Consider the following 17803-nt stretch of genomic DNA (forward strand, 5'->3'; position numbering starts at 1 on the left):
AGTTAGGTCCCTGACTGTGTTTACTTACTATCAGTTAGGTCCCTGACATTAAACACGAAATTTCACTAAGATCCTTGGCAAGTTGTTAGTTTAACATGCTACTTACTCAACACTAAGGTATTTGTGCTAAATATCAAAATATTATTATAACACTTATAAAAATAATTCCATAGTTTAATAACAAATGTTTCCATAACATAACTATTAAGTCATTAATGTCAACCATAGAGTAATTAAAAGATTGCACCATATTTGGGCATATAATTCAACAAGTTATTACATAATGATTCAACAAAATATTAAATAAAATATCGCACCATAGTTGTGCTTATAATTTAGCAATTTCGGTACATAAATAAACTAACAAACATCACATAGTTGGCTTCGGACCCCTTGGAGTTGGCATGAAAGACGTGCATTTGGATTTTGACCCCTAATTTCGTGTTTACTATTAGGGACCTGATTGACAGTAAGTATACACAGTCAGAGACCTAACAGTAAATTGAGGATATTGATTTTCGATTCAGGGACCTAACTGACAGTAAGTATACACAGTCGGAGATCTAACAATAAATTGAGGATATTGATTTTCGATTCAGGGACCAAAGTGACCATTTTTTTACTTTCACTTTAGTCCCTGTGACACGTCATACTCCTTGTCAGCGTGCCACATCAACACTTAACAGATTTTTTTAACGGCAGGGACTAAAGTGATAACGGAAGTGTAGAGTCAGGGACTTGTTTGTATTTAATCCTGAGTCAGGGACCTATGTGACAGCGAGGTGCAGAGCCAGGGACTAAAGTGACCATTTACTCTTTTTTTTATTGGATGGATAATGTTGGTTTATTTGGAAGCCTAAAAATGGTGAAGCTTTCGCCATCATCAGTTACCCTCTTTCGTCTACTCTTAGCCAAATCTATTTATTCTCTATATAATTCCCCCAAGAATGCTTTTGGTGGTCATGCTCTTAACCCTATTCTTAGGTTGGTTTTTTTTGGCAACCTCCTCCGCATAATATAATTAAAGTTAATATTGATGGTAGCTCAATTGATAACCTGGTAAATTAGGCTCTCAAGGCTTAATCAGAAATTTAGTTGGTGGTTTGATGATAAATGGTTTTGCACGAAGTTGTGGTCATACCACTAATATTAATGTTGAGCTTCATGCTATTTTCTATAGATTGCGAATCACATGGAACCATGATTTTAGAGACAACATTTGCAGTCAGATTCTCAATCGATATTGACCTTTATTAAGGACGGTGTCCTACCTACTCATCCTTATGCTCCTCTTATTGATATCATATATTCTTTCATTCTGAGAGATTGAAATGTTGTGTTGAATCATGCTCTGCATTATGGAAACTCGTGTGCATACTCTTTCATTTTAGTAGATGTTGTTGATGGTACATCAGGGTGACGACAAAATTTAGTAGATGTTGTTGATCGTACATCAGGGTGACGACAAAATTGGGATATCAATGTATCATTGATATAACAATAGTTATAATTTTTTTAAAAAAGTACTCCCTCCGGTCACTAATACAAGCAAATTTCTACTTTTTATATTCATTCAGTAAATGATGTATATTGTCTATAATATAGATCACATACATCATTTATTGAATGAACCTAAAAAGTTAAAATTTGTTTATAATAGTGACCGGAGAGAGTATAAAATTACAGAGACCCAAATGTCTAACTTATATGAAATTTTGTGTGCTTGAGAATTAACGTTATATGAGCATATTTAATGGTTGAATTGGTAAAAAGTTCGTAGTCAAAAGATGAGTTCTTAAATGGAATAGTTCTACCAGGGTCGGTTGCTTTAATTTTTTTTAATAATTTTTTTTATTTATACCAATATTGTTGTCTCTAGATGAATCGTGTGAGTATAATTCAGTTGATAAAGACATTATATTAAGTTCTTTAAAAAAAAAAAAAAAGAAGACATTATATTATGTATGAACAAGAGTTTGAATCTAAAATCATCTATTTTGAAAACTATACTGTTCGAAAAGGAAAACAAAAGGAGTACGCTTCCAATGAAAAAGTCCAATCTTTTTCCTTTTCCGTTTGGTGAAGAAAAAGCCAAACTTGCTGGAAACGCGTCGTAATAATTAATTATCAAAAAATAAAATCTTATCTTGAGAGGAGGCCAACCACGTGCATTTAAAAAAGTGAATTTAAACATGATTTTGTTTGTATATTTTTTAAGGGTATACATACATATATTTAGTTATCACGTGTTGATAAATTATACTCTCTGCACCCTTTATCATAAAACCGTTTGATAAATTTTACATATATTAAGAAAAAGTTTGTAATGCAGTTAATGCATGTATTTTGTGTTTGAATATTACTAAATTATTTTTTGTTTGTACGTGTATTTAATTTGACTTTTCATATTTCAAAAGAAAAATGCTAAATAGTACGGAACATGTGGCAACGAAGTTTCACGGACGTCTACTAAACTGCGGTACTTTTTTTTTTTTTGGAATAGTAAGTGATTTAATTAATAAAAAGAGAGTTTAAAGTTAGCACTCTTTTTGTTTTGTCGTGAAAGGGTAGCACTCTTTAATCTTAACACTATTTTTTTTTTTGTTTGAGGGAATTAATCTTAAGCCGACGGTGCAACAAATTCAAACGGTGCTGCCACTTTTTCTTTGGTTGAATCGCATAACAATAAAGACATGGTGCATAACAATAGAAACCGTTCAAGTTGCTTATATATATATTCAAGCGTTCGTGAATTTTCTTGAAAATAATTTCCGTACTATATAGCACTTCTCTTTTCAAAATAAGTTAAAAAAATGCATTTAATAATTTGTATATGAACTTATATTTAATGACATTATATTTTTCAAAGCAGCCATGGAGGATTTCTCCACCTCAAGTTCAGCAAGGTTTCTAAATCCCCTGAACAAACACTAGTTTTCTATTTTTGCGGTTCTATATATGACATTTTTTATTTATAACATCTTGTTATTATGGTTTGTCTTTTTTGTTGAACTAAAGATTTAGCTGAGTTATTGGTTGGTAGTTCTCAACAGTGATATTTTTCAAGTGATTAATGCTTAGTTGTGGGTTTTTTAACTACTGCAATACATTTGCTTTGGACTTTTGGGTTTTTTCTACTAGATTAATTAAAAATACATGTAAATAAAGATAAGGCAAAATACCTCTTATGATCCTTTAAGTTTGGTAAAAATATTGGGTTAGTCCTTTAAGTTTCAAGTAGGTCCTTATTACCCAATTTAAAAACATATTTGAAATTTAAAAAACTTCAAAATAGTTGCATTAAATTAACAACTTAAACGATCTATTTGAAATTTAAAAAACTTAGAGGACCAACATTAATCTTACATTTTTTTTGTTAGGGGGCTAATATGAATCTTAGAATAAAGATAAAAGACCAAAAATGTGTTTAACCAATAAAAACATTACCACTTATTAAAATGATAGACAAATCTACAAACTCCAATATATACTCACAACTCAAGACGTAACACAAAATAAACAAATTGACAAATGACAAGGAGTAATACATTCAACCCTTAAAACCGACATAAAACCAATCAATTTACTAACATTTAAGTTTTAGAGGGAGATAAAGAGCCACCTCTATCTTCTCGTGAACTTAACTCACTTGCAGGGCCGTTCCTAGCATTTTATGGGCCTTAGGCATAGTTTGAGAAAATGACCCCTTACATAATACATCATAAACTTTTTTAGTTTCTTGTTATGATTTTATTAATGCTTCATTTCGTTTTTTTTCTTCTTCGCTTTTCACTAAAAGATAAAAGGTTTTTTTAGGCAACATCTTCAAATAAATCAAATACTCCATAGAAAAAAATACCATAGAATTAGAGAACAATTTCTCCTATGAAGTAGACTGAAATTATTCTAGTAGGTCCATTTTCAACTAAAATATAATTTGTTTAGTTGTGAAAATTCTCCCAATTTTTCAACTAAAAATATCACAAATATTTTTAATATTAGTAAGAAAGATTATTAGGAACAATGGACCCAAAAAAAAAAATCACAAATTTCTTGGCACATTATTAGGAACAAAGGGTCCAATTTTTTATTTTGGAGGGTGTAAATAGAAAGATTTGTTTTGTATGGGGTATATATAGCAAAATGGATCAAAAGGGCCAAAATAATAACAGACTTCAGCCCAGTCTTCAATGTCAATGTTTTGGGCCTATCTGTTGGTAAATTTTACTATATAAACCCCCCAAAATTCAGTTCTGGCTATATACACCCCCACAGATAAAAAAATTTGCCCCCCTACAGGCATGAGCCCTAGGCCGCCGCACTCCCGGCCTATGCCTGGGGCCGGCCCTGCCCACTTGATAAGAGACTTTGAATAATATATATAGGGATTAAGGTTCGAACCTCAGACACTCTATTTATATACTTTAAAAATGAATTTTTTTTACTTTATTTTATTTACAACGTTGTCACGACATTCCATTTTTTTGTCTATTATACATTTATACTTGCAAAATTTTAATGTAAGTGGCAATCATATGCACGGATCCGGCTTGCCTACCGCTGAAAAATCATGCAATTATAAACTATTTTGCATCTCAGCGGTTAATTGCATATTAAATGGTTCAATTACACAATATCAAAATCAACTATAAATTATCACAATTGTTGACTTCATATCAGACGACTTAGACGAATAATTTTGTGACACAGTTATTGTATCAAATTCAAAACCCATGTATAAGCAGACATCGATTTCTTGTAGTTACGCAGTCAAGACATTAGTGATTGTCTGATATCAATCTTATGCTTAAAAATATTAGGAAAGCACAAGACCCGACTCGATTTTGTAACCCGTTCATGCCCGAACGCAATGTGCGGGTTTGATCAAGTGAAAAATGAAAACAATGAAAAGAGGGAACGACTTCGGATAATCTTTTGAGTTACCTGTCTCATTACAGTTTAGTTTGAGGACAACACTACACTTTTATTTGGGTACCCTTTCTATTATGACCCTCATACTTTCTATTTCTATGAGTTGAAAGAAAAACACTCACAAGTTTACACGCCTAGGTTTGACTTCACTACGCTTATTGATTGCAAATGTTCTTGCTGCTGGTATTAATCGGAAATGCACAATGTTGCATTCTAGATATGGTTTTCTTGCTGAGAACGCTGTGTTTGTTGAAATATGTACAGAACATGGAATCAATTCTATTGGGCATAACGTGAGTAGAGTAGACTCTGCATTTTACTGAAGCATAAGCTAAATGGAATATTATGCTAGTGAAAAATTGTGATTCCTTTTCTTGAAAGAAAAGATTGTGATTCCAGAAATTATGTTTTTTTAATAGGACTCCTGAAACTATGTTGCTGTCATATGATTAAAAAAAATCGTGTGATTAATTCTCCTTTTAAAAAAATGTTTATGTATTGATGGTTTGTTTTGGGACCAATATGCTTTTATCTTAGTATTGTCATGTCTTTATTGTCACGTACAATTCGACCTAACCAATACTTTCTATAATATTCGATCCTGATCAAATGACTATTGTGACCGCATCGATTTACTTGTTGCAGGAAACCCAACTCCCTCTTTTTGCACTAGTACCGTCTCAAAATCGATACATATCAAGGACTCTTTGGTCAATATATAAATCTTATTCTCTTACCATAATTACTATTATGTATTCCAATTCAAGTATTATATAAAAAATAATACATCTTGTTTTGTTATAAGAAGGATTCATAATAAGATACAATTATTAGTTGGCATATATATTAAAATAACAATTATAGCACAAGCTATATTGGTAGATTAAAATAACGAGCACGAGGTAAGTGCAGCCTAGGTAATGCTACTATAATCGAGACACATCTCTATTTCGTGCTTATAAATTCATACAATCTTTCATTTCATTTATACAAACAGTCTAAAAGACCAAAGTCTCTGAGCAAAAGCTAGCTTAGCAACAATATAATGAGTTTGTTAAAAGCTGTTTTTGTTTGGTGTATATGGTTAGGGTTATTTGAGTTTTCATTAGCAAAAGTGAAACATTACAAGTTTGATGTGGAATACATGTACAAAACGCCAGATTGCATAGAGCATGTTGTGATGGGAATCAATGGTCAGTTTCCTGGCCCAACTATTAGAGCTGAAGTTGGTGACACCGTTGTCATTGACCTCACCAACAAGCTCTCTACAGAAGGAACTGTTATTCACTGGCATGGAATCAGACAGGTAAATTTTCTTTCTCTTATTCTAGATGTTTTAATCATCACAAGCTAAGTATAATTAACATTAGTGATGTCTTTGATTAGTAAAATGTTAAGTATTGCTCATAATAGTAACAGACGGTATTAAACTGTACATGAATTATTATTTTTTGTGCTCTTCATTGTATTTGATGGTTGACGGACAAGGCAAATAATTTTGTGATGCATCTTGTTTAATATTTCTATGTATTTGATAAAATAATATAACTTTTAATACAATACTTGATATATATATATATATATATATATATATATATATATATATATATATATGAATGTAAATATTCATAAAGATGAAGGAGGAAATAAAAATGATATCTAGGGAGAGAGATCGAAGATGAGTAGGCAAGCAAGAGAGGAAGAGGAGAGGTAAAGACCATATGGGTGAGAGAGAGTAAAGGGTTAAGGGAGAAAGGCATGAGAGTGGAGAGAGACAGGGAGTAAAGATGGACCAATTTTTGTTTGGGCAGAACAAAATGTATAGCCATGCACACAAAGTGATAAAAAGAGGCACATATTCTAAAAATGTTCGATCAATTTTTATTTTTTTTTTTTTATTAGAGAGAAGCTATTTTTATATAGAAAATAAAATTATTATTTTGATAGTTTGTAAAAAGTTTTCTTATGGTTAAGTGAGTAGAGATTGGGACAAATTTTTTTTTTTTGTTTTTGTTCAATATCTTGCTGTCTGTTTTATCCAATCTATGACCAATTTCTAAAAAAGTTCAAAGTAATTTTTTTTGTCAATTCATCGAGTTTTAAAATAAAATTAATGCACCTTATACATTTTTTGTTGTTTTTTTGGTAGGATACAATTTTTGTTGTTGTTTGCTAATTAAAATAATAATGTTTTGTAGATTGGAACTCCTTGGGCTGATGGAACTGCTGCAATCTCTCAGTGTGCTATAAATCCAGGAGAAACTTTTCATTACAGATTCATTGTTGACAGGGTAATTAATTAGTTAATTAATTAAATATTTGATTAGTTTAATCACTTATTTGAGATCAAGTGGCATATATCTCCCAGGCCAGCAATGGTTTTTCTTTTGTTGTTTTGTTTTTGAGTATCTTTTATTTTATAATAATATAATAACTAGGGCTAACATATATATGATATTAACGTGTGGGTGTTTAATCATATGGTGCAGCCTGTAGAGGTGTCAATATTACGTGGCCTTGAAATTTTGGCCCCAGCCCACATAGTAATGGGGCTTAAAAATCCACAAGATTAAAAGGCCCACCTTCATGCAAGCCCACAAATCAAAAGCCCCCAAGGCCCCAAAGCCCCAAAATTTCTATAAACATTTTCCTTTAAAGTTTTTTTAAAACAGCTTATTTATGCAAAACAACTTATTCAAAACAACTTATTTATGCAAAACAGCTTATTCGAAACAACTTATTTATACAAAACAACTTATTTGTGCAAAACAGCTTATTCAAAACAACTTATTTATACAAAACAACTTATTTGTGCAAAACAGCTTATTCAAAACAACTTATTTATACAAAACAACTTATTTGTGCAAAACAGCTTATTCAAAACAACTTATTTATACAAAACAGCTTATTTGTGCAAAACAGCTTATTCAAAACAACTTATTTATAAAAAACAACTTATTTGTGCAAAACAGCTTATTCAAAACAACTTATTTATGCAAAACAGCTTATTCGAAACAACTTATTATACAAAACAGCTTATTTGTGCAAAACAGCTTATTCAAAACAACTTATTTATAGAAAACAACTTATTTATGCAAAACAGCTTATTCAAAACAGCTTATCTATGCAAAACAGCTTATTCGAAACAACTTATTTATACAAAACAACTTATTTGTGCAAAACAGCTTATTCAAAACAACTTATTTATACAAAACAACTTATTTGTGCAAAACAGCTTATTCAAAACAACTTATTTATACAAAACAACTTATTTGTGCAAAACAGCTTATTCAAAACAACTTATTTATACAAAACAGCTTATTTGTGCAAAACAGCTTATTCAAAACAACTTATTTATAAAAAACAACTTATTTGTGCAAAACAGCTTATTCAAAACAACTTATTTATGCAAAACAGCTTATTCGAAACAACTTATTATACAAAACAGCTTATTTGTGCAAAACAGCTTATTCAAAACAGCTTATCTATCCAAAACAGCTTATTCGAAACAACTTATTTATACAAAACAGCTTATTTGTGCAAAACAGCTTATTCAAAACAACTTATTTATGCAAAACAGCTTATTCAAAACAACTTATTTATACAAAACAGCTTATTTGTGCAAAACAGCTTATTCAAAACAACTTATATATACAAAACAACTTATTTGTGCAAAACAGCTTATTCAAAACAGCTTATCTATGCAAAACAGCTTATTCGAAACAACTTATTTATACAAAACAGCTTATTTGTGCAAAACAGCTTATTCAAAACAGCTTATTTATGCAAAACAGCTTATTCAAAACAACTTATTTATACAAAACAGCTTATTTGTGCAAAACAGCTTATTCAAAACAACTTATTTATACAAAACAACTTATTTATGCAAAACAGCTTATTCGAAACAACTTATTTATACAAAACACCTTATTTGTGCAAAACAGCTTATTCAAAACAACTTATTGATACAAAACAACTTATTTGTGCAAAACAGCTTATTCAAAACAGCTTATTTATACAAAACAGCTTATTTGTGCAAAACAGCTTATTCAAAACAACTTATATATACAAAACAACTTATTTGTGCAAAACAGCTTATTCAAAACAGCTTATCTATGCAAAACAGCTTATTCGAAACAACTTATTTATACAAAACACCTTATTTGTGCAAAACAGCTTATTCAAAACAGCTTATTTATGCAAAACAGCTTATTCAAAACAACTTATTTATACAAAACAGCTTATTTGTGCAAAACAGCTTATTCAAAACAACTTATTTATAGAAAACAACTTATTTGTGCAAAACAGCTTATTCAAAACAACTTATTGATACAAAACAACTTATTTGTGCAAAACAGCTTATTCAAAACAGCTTATTTATGCAAAACAGCTTATACAAAACAACTTATTTATGCAAAACAGCTTATTTATGCAAAACAGCTTATTTGTGCAAAACAGCTTATTTATGCAAAACAACTTATTTATGCAAAACAGCTTATTTATGCAAAAACAGCTTATTCAAAACAGCTTATTTCTGCAAAACAACATATTTATGCAAAACAACTTATTCAAAATAGCTTATTTATGCAAAACAGGTTATTCGAAACAACTTATTTATACAAAATAAGCTGTTTTGCACAAATAAGTTGTATTGAATAAGCTGTTTTGCACAAATAAGCTGTTTTGTATAAATAAGTTGTTTCGAATAAGCTGTTTTGCATAGATAAGCTGTTTTGAATAAGCTGTTTTGCACAAATAAGTTGTTTTGTATATATAAGTTGTTTTGAATAAGCTGTTTTGCACAAATAAGCTGTTTTGTATAAATAAGTTGTTTCGAATAAGCTGTTTTGCATAGATAAGCTGTTTTGAATAAGCTGTTTTGCACAAATAAGTTGTTTTGTATATATAAGTTGTTTTGAATAAGCTGTTTTGCACAAATAAGCTGTTTTGTATAAGCTGTTTTGCACAAATAAGCTGTTTTGTATAAATAAGTTGTTTCGAATAAGCTGTTTTGGATAGATAAGCTGTTTTGAATAAGCTGTTTTGCACAAATAAGTTGTTTTGTATCAATAAGTTGTTTTGAATAAGCTGTTTTGCACAAATAAGTTGTTTTCTATAAATAAGTTGTTTTGAATAAGCTGTTTTGCACAAATAAGCTGTTTTGTATAATAAGTTGTTTCGAATAAGCTGTTTTGCATAAATAAGTTGTTTTGAATAAGCTGTTTTGCACAAATAAGTTGTTTTTTATAAATAAGTTGTTTCGAATAAGCTGTTTTGAATAAGCTGTTTTGCATAAATAAGTTGTTTTCTATAAATAAGTTGTTTTGAATAAGCTGTTTTGCACAAATAAGCTGTTTTGTATAAATAAGTTGTTTCGAATAAGCTGTTTTGCATAGATAAGCTGTTTTGAATAAGCTGTTTTGCATAAATAAGTTGTTTTGTATAAATAAGTTGTTTTGAATAAGCTGTTTTGCACAAATAAGCTGTTTTGTATAAATAAGTTGTTTCGAATAAGCTGTTTTGCATAGATAAGCTGTTTTGCATAGATAAGCTGTTTTGTATAAATAAGTTGTTTTGAATAAGCTGTTTTGCATAAATAAGCTGTTTTGAATAAGCTGTTTTGCACAAATAAGTTGTTTTGTATAAATAAGTTGTTTCGAATAAGTTGTTTTGCATAAATAAGCTGTTTTGTATAAATAAGTTGTTTCGAATAAGTTGTTTTGAATAAGTTGTTTTTTAAAATAAGATCGTAATAATCTGTTAAGAAAAAAAATTATAGTATGGGGCTTTATTAGGCCCACAAATAAATAGATTTTAGAGTGGGCTTGGCCCCAAATAATTCTTTTCAACTAGGGGCTTTAATTTAGTGGGCTTGGTGGGGGCTTTTTTAAGTGGGCTTTGAAATTTGGGGCTCTATTGACACCTCTAGCAGCCTGGTACATATTTCTATCATGGACACTATGGCATGCAGAGAGCAGCAGGGTTGTATGGTTCTCTAATAGTAGATTTACCAAACAACCAAAGCGAGCCATTTCATTATGATGGTGAGTTTAATCTGCTCCTCAGTGATCTGTGGCACACAAGTTCACAAGAACAAGAGGTTGGCCTCTCTTCAGCCCCAATGAGATGGGTTGGTGAACCACAGGTATACTTTCAATTTTTTTAATACAAAAATATCATGTTCATTCAATTTACATTTTATTCATTTATGTTGTCAAATCTTAAAAATAGCTATATTTATCAATATAATAATAGAATAAAAATTTAATTCATATACATCGTTAGTATAAAAAAAAATTAGATCGTAAATCAATCACAACTGTTAAATCATTAAAAATGTTTGACATTTGTTTTTGTACTATCATAATAACTACTTTTAACGTTTGTTATGATGTTCAAATCCAAATCGATCCAAATTAAAACTACAAAAAGTCAAAGATTATTGCATGTCTTTATAATTCCTTATAGCAAACCCAATCTTTGTTTGGGAGTTTTGAGGGTAGAGCTTGTAAAAAAAGGAAGCAAGAATCATAAAGAATGGAGAACTTTAGAGGGTTGGGTTTTGTGTAAATTTTTAAATCCAATCTATCTTGTTATAATACTTAGAAGTAAAAAATAAATTAATCGTAAGTATTAATTTATTATTTTCTACAAAAACATTCTCTTAAAATTTTGAAAAATTTCTCAATTTTTCTACTCTAATTTCATCTCTCCAAAGTCCTCGTCTCATTGTCCCTCCCAACTCTCAAAGAGAGCCTTGCACGTTTTTATTGATCATTGTATTATTTATTACCCTAAACTTTTTATAACTAATTAACGTATATAAGACCTCTCTAAACGTTTTGTAATTTCTATGCTTCTGTTACTTTTCCCTATAAAATAATGTTTTTGGTACTTTTATTAGGGTGTTCAAGATTATGTCACATGGATAGCTATGAACTAGTTAGAATACTATATATTGAGTATATATGGTCTCAATAGACAGGGAATAAAAATGAATGAAAAAGTTATTTTAATTTTTTTAATTAGTTTTGTCCTTTTCTCCTTTTGCTCTTAGAACCCTAGTTTCCTTAGTGATATGTTTTAGATGGTATCAATTGGTGCTTCATCCTGATCACAAAACCCTCCCATAACTGATTTTCCTTCTACATATCCATATTACTCGATCCTCACAATGCAACCACCAGTATTATAGCTCCATTCCCCAATCCACACACACACCATATTCCACTTAATCTCCTCCATGTGCATACTCCACCTCTCACCCATATTATTCAACCTTAGCACCTATTTCAGCTCCACCATCATCAAACCCATACCCTTCATAATTACCTTCCTCCAACCAATACATTTATGGAAACCCAAACACCATTTCAGCTCTACCATCACCCAACCTTTACTATACCCTTCCTATTCAACTTCTTTCAACCCATACAATCATGGCTACAGTCTATATACCACCTGCACCCACTCCATACTCATTGTTAATAAGTTATTTTGGTCCATATGGTTTTCAACAACAATCTCATCTGGATTATTCAAAGGCACTCTCATATGGGAAATTTTTCAGTGTTCCCCTCATACCTATATCCGCTTTATGCTTCGCTTTCTAAAAGTGTTTCTGGCTTTGAGGCTATTGCTTAGGTTGATGCCAATAATGCTTTGCTTTAAATCCAATTTAGATTGTTATAATACTCATAAGATTAAATATATTAATCATAACTCATAAGTATGCAATTAACATTGTACCAAAAAGGTCCCGTGAGCATAGCTAGTTGGTAGGACAATGCATTATTATATGTAGGGGCCGGGGTTCGAACCCCGGACACCCCACTTATTCACCTTATAAGGTAAATTCTAGCCACTAAGCTACCTGACCAAAAAAATAACACATTGTACCAAAAAAAAAGTATGCGATTAACATTATCTGAAAATCTGAAAAAAAATACTCTCTTAAATTTTTAAAAGATTTCTTTATTTTTTCTCTACTCTTATCCTCTAAAAATCACTATCTCATTTCCCTCTAAGCTTCCAAATTGAATCTTAAAGTGAGTTCTCACCACCGCTGGCCACAACCACCTCCACTTGTAATATTTTCTTTTTCAACAGCACATATTTGAAGAAAGAAATTTGAATTTGATTTTTATATTATTACAATAATGTATTTTTTTTATTAATAATATTTTATATTTTTATATTATTAATCTGAACTGGTGCTGCTGGATCTATATCCTTAGTTTATCCTTTAACTTTTAATAAAGGAAAACATATTTTTTAAAATAAATAAAACAAGTGAAAGCATCTTATTACAGTAAGTATTTTAAATTTCTACAAAAAAACAAAACAGTAAGTATTTTAAATAAAAGTAATACCATAAGATTAATTTAATCATGGATATGGTACCTAAACAACATTGTCTTTTTTCTTATTTATAATTGCATGCCTTATGAATGACATTTTTTTCCTAACCCACCATACATTATGATGACTTTTTTAGAGCTTGCTCATCAATGGAAGAGGGCAGTTCAATTGTTCCCTAGCAGCTAATTTCGTGAACACCACCCTGCCTCAATGCAATTTCAAAGGTGGTGAAGAATGCGCACCCAAGATTCTCGAAGTAGCGCCAAAAAAAACCTACAGAATTAGGATTGCAAGTACAACGTCCTTAGCTTCTCTCAACTTGGCCATTTCAGTAAGTTTTTGATCTATTTCTAGTTATGACCTACTAGATATATATTTGCATTATTTTACTATCTCTCTTTCTTGTGTAGTAGGTATGAAAGGTATACATTGTCTTACGTTACATAATTTATATTATTCCATTCGCATCGCAAGGAAAACATGACTAATAGGTCAAAGAAGTTAGAAAAATATATTTGAAAAAAATCGACAACAATCCTCGATTGTGTATAAAAAAATGTTTGGTAGATGTGCAAATCTATGGTGTCGCATGGCCAGCTCAACTAGCCGTTTAAGATTATTTTGTAATGGGGAGGCTTGGTTGTATGCACAACTCTTGCATGAATAGAACCTCAAATATATACTTTATTTGTAGACATAAATGATTAAAAAATTACAAGAGATATGATATTAAATTATGTGTCTTTTTTTATTTGTATTAAATCAATGTGAGTTTCACATTTTAGAAATAGATTTGACATAAAGTTATGTGACCTAAACTGATTTTATCGATGAACGTAGAGTTTTTTATTATGTTCATTATTATCATTCATTCATCAATTAACGGTGCGCCATAATTTTTGTGTCATGTAGAATCACACCCTTGTTGTGGTGGAAGCAGATGGAAACTACGTGCACCCATTCACGGTTGATAGCATAGACATCTACTCAGGCGAAACCTACTCAGTCCTTCTACACACGGACCAAGATCCCAACCAAAACTACTGGCTCTCAATCGGCATTATAAGCAGAAAATCAGACACACCACAAGCCCTAACAATCCTTAACTATAATACAAACCCTGCCTCAACTTTCCCTATATTACCACCACCAATCACTCCCTTATGGAACGATTTCGAGCGCAGCAAAGCATTCACAAAACAAATCATTTCCAGAATGGGAACACCACAGACACCAAAAATCGCAGACCGCACAATTTACCTCCTCAACACCCAAAGCAAAATCGGTAATTTCACTAAATGGGCTATTAATAATGTTTCCTTAACATTGCCAATAACACCTTACTTAGGAGCAATCAAATATAAACTAAACAATACATTTGATAGAAATCCACCACCAGATAGATTCCCATTTGATTTCGACATATTTAAAACTCCAGTTAATCCAAGTACAACAACGGGTAACGGTGTTTACACGTTTCACTTAAATGAGGTTGTTGATGTGATACTACAAAATGCAAACATGTTAAAAGATAATACTAGTGAAGTTCATCCATGGCATTTGCATGGACATGATTTTTGGGTTTTGGGATATGGTGAAGGGAAATTTCAACCAGGTGTTCATCAGAAAAGTTTGAATTTGACACGTGCACCTTTGAGGAACACTGCAGTTATATTTCCTTATGGTTGGACTGCATTAAGGTTTAAGGCAGACAACCCTGGTGTTTGGGCATTTCATTGTCACATTGAACCACATTTGCATCTGGGAATGGGTGTTATTTTTGCCGAGGGTGTTCATAAAATTGGGAACATACCTACACATGCTCTTACTTGTGGTGCTACAGCCAAGATGTTCCTAAACAACACCCACAACTGAGACTAGCTAAGCTACTCATGCCAAACCTTAATCTCCTAAGAGTGTTTTTCTTTCTTTCTTTCTTCTCTTTTTAAGTTATCATCACATTATGGCCTATGGGTGGTTTTGCTTTGTTAATGTTATGATATGTATTGTTTCTCTTTTATTATCAGGCCATTTGTCCAACTCGCCTTCATGAATAATATATAGGGGCATTTATTTTTGTTGAAAATTTGTTAAGTTCATAATAATTTATGAGAATGTTGATTTATTCTGATTCAAATTACCAGATGAGTTATTCAAAATTATATTTAGAAGTAACAAAATCATGCATATGAGGAAAAGGCATTATTTTTAGGTGAACAAAAGAAAAATGTAGAATACCGGAAAGGCTATTCAATATTAGAGTTAACTTTTGTTGAGGGTAAATGAATAATTATGGGGTGCCTAGAAGCAATTTTCAAAGATAGCATACCATGCATTATCCTTTTCCGCCCATCTAAATTGCTTGGTGACTAAAACTTAAATGAAACAATAACATTGTTTGCTGTGTGATTAACATTAATGTTTATGTTTGGATTAATAAAAAATAAATAAAGGAGTGAAAGTTAAATAAAAGAAATTAAAGGATTCAAAGTGAGTGGAATGTAACTACAAAATGAGATAATTTTTTTGGGATAGAAACGAAATCAACTCATTCCATTAATAATAACGGTCTCAATACAAGATTACACATGATCATGAATTTAGAAACTAACATAAGATAATGACATTCTAGCTAACAAATGAGCAACATTATTTGCTTGTCGCCTAATGAAACTTATCTTAAAATTTTGGTATATTCTCACTGAAGCTTTGCAAATCTCTAGAATAACATTTAACATGAAATTGATGTTGAGTCTCCCAGCAATGTCGTGAACCACTTGCTTGAAATCAAGTTCAATAGATGCGTTAGACAAATCCAAAATACCAAGCCAATTTATCGCTTCCTTTAATCCTCTTGCATCCGCCTCTTTTGGTTGCAGAAATCGTTGGAATCAAGTTGTCCTAGAATTTATATATTCGCCATGCCTTCCTCTAAGACACATATCAATGCCATAACATCCTTCCTTCTTTCGGTTTCCTCCATCTACTTTGTTCATGGCAGAAAGACCTACAAATGTTCAATTATTCTTCTTCACTACGACCCACCTTTGCTTGAGCTTGCGACCATTACAATAGGGTTTCACACGCAAGATTTATAATTGTTCCAGAGTTTGTTGTTTCTTTTTTCATATACACCATGAAGTCATAAAAAAAGTGAGAAGTTGTTGTTGAGGCAATTGTTCGAGTAGCTGGAAAATAGAGATACGAAAGCATCCACGATTTTCAAATTCCCCTTGATGATGTGCCAAAAAATCACTGTTTCACATATTGCTTCCAATTTATCACAGTCAAAGAAAACATACCAATCATTTCGTATGTCTCACACATTAACATCAATTGCTACATTAAATGTAACATCCCAAACAAATTTAAACATATCTGACTGACCACACAAATCAACACGAGTCTTTTTCAGCGTGTTTTGTCCTCGTTCACTTGTTTTTTGGGAAACTTTTCAGAAGGTCACCCATCCCGAAATTGCTCCAAGTCAAGCATGCTTAACTATGGAGTTCTCATGGATTGGCTACCAAAAAGAAGATGCATCTTGTTGGTATAGACAATACCAAAAAATTCTTATAAGCTTTCCTTCAACAAAGCAGTCTCATACCTACACGGTCTCAAAATCCCTGTCATTCCAATGTGATTTGGTTCACCTAGAAGTTTTCTAGAGCCGCTCATTGTCATGTCTTGTGCATCGGCAACCACTCATCGCGCTCTTTAGTCTCGGGTGTTACATGCCCACCAACTTCCACTTGGTTCGTCCCCAAACAACATCGTATTGGAAGAGGTCTACTCTAATACCACTTGTAACATCTCAGGCGACTTTAAGCATTGTCGACTGACCCCACAAACCAACACGAGTCTTTTTATCATGTTTTGTCCTCACTCGCACGCTTTCCAAAAAACTTCCCAAGAGGTCATCAATCCAAAAATTGCTCCAAGTCAAACACGCTTAATTGTGGAGTTCTTAAGGAATGACTACCAGAAAGAAGATGCATCTTGTTGATATAGTTAGTACTAAATAATTCTTATAAGCCTTCCTTCAACCATGCAGTTTCACACCTGCACGGTCTCAAGATCCCTTTCATTCCGATGTGATTTGGTTCGCGTATAAGTTATCGAGAGTTGCTCATTGTCATGTTTTATGCACCGGCGACCACTCATCGCTCTCTTTAGTCTCGTGTGTTGCACTAAATGCCTCTTGTTTGCAGACGGTATCGTGTTGGTAGACATCCCATGGCCATCCTCCATAGAAAAACCTTCACCCTTTATGGTACTTTAAGTTGCCAAAGTTTCATCCAGTTTTTCACCACACACAAATTACTATTATCGTCGAGTGTTTCCATAATATAGCAATAATTAGAACGAACACTATTATCCTCTTAGAGGGTAAACGAGCAAATTCGTTTGTCATCATGCACCTCATCAATAATAGACATAGTTTCTATGTTTTTCACATCCTCTATCGTTGAACATCATATTAATAATATCGGACTTCTATATATATTCA

The 17803-nt window shown here is 31.7% G+C and overlaps 1 protein-coding gene across 1 annotated transcript; it reads left to right on the plus strand.

Annotated features, from left to right (window-relative positions):
• The first annotated feature begins 5919 nt into the window (after positions 1-5919).
• LOC146940430 (L-ascorbate oxidase-like) lies at positions 5920-15430 on the plus strand. The gene is made up of 5 exons (XM_085754129.1): positions 5920-6238; positions 7131-7223; positions 10865-11077; positions 13430-13624; positions 14206-15430. The coding sequence occupies exons 1-5, from the start codon at positions 5978-5980 to the stop codon at positions 15166-15168; spliced, it is 1725 nt and encodes a 574-aa protein (XP_085610255.1). The 5' UTR covers positions 5920-5977; the 3' UTR covers positions 15169-15430.
• Positions 15431-17803: the final 2373 nt, after the last annotated feature.

This window comes from Medicago sativa, chromosome 3 (genome assembly GCF_051527215.1).
Source record: "Medicago sativa cultivar Bolivia chromosome 3, Bolivia_mono, whole genome shotgun sequence".
Classification (NCBI taxonomy): domain Eukaryota; kingdom Viridiplantae; phylum Streptophyta; class Magnoliopsida; order Fabales; family Fabaceae; genus Medicago; species Medicago sativa.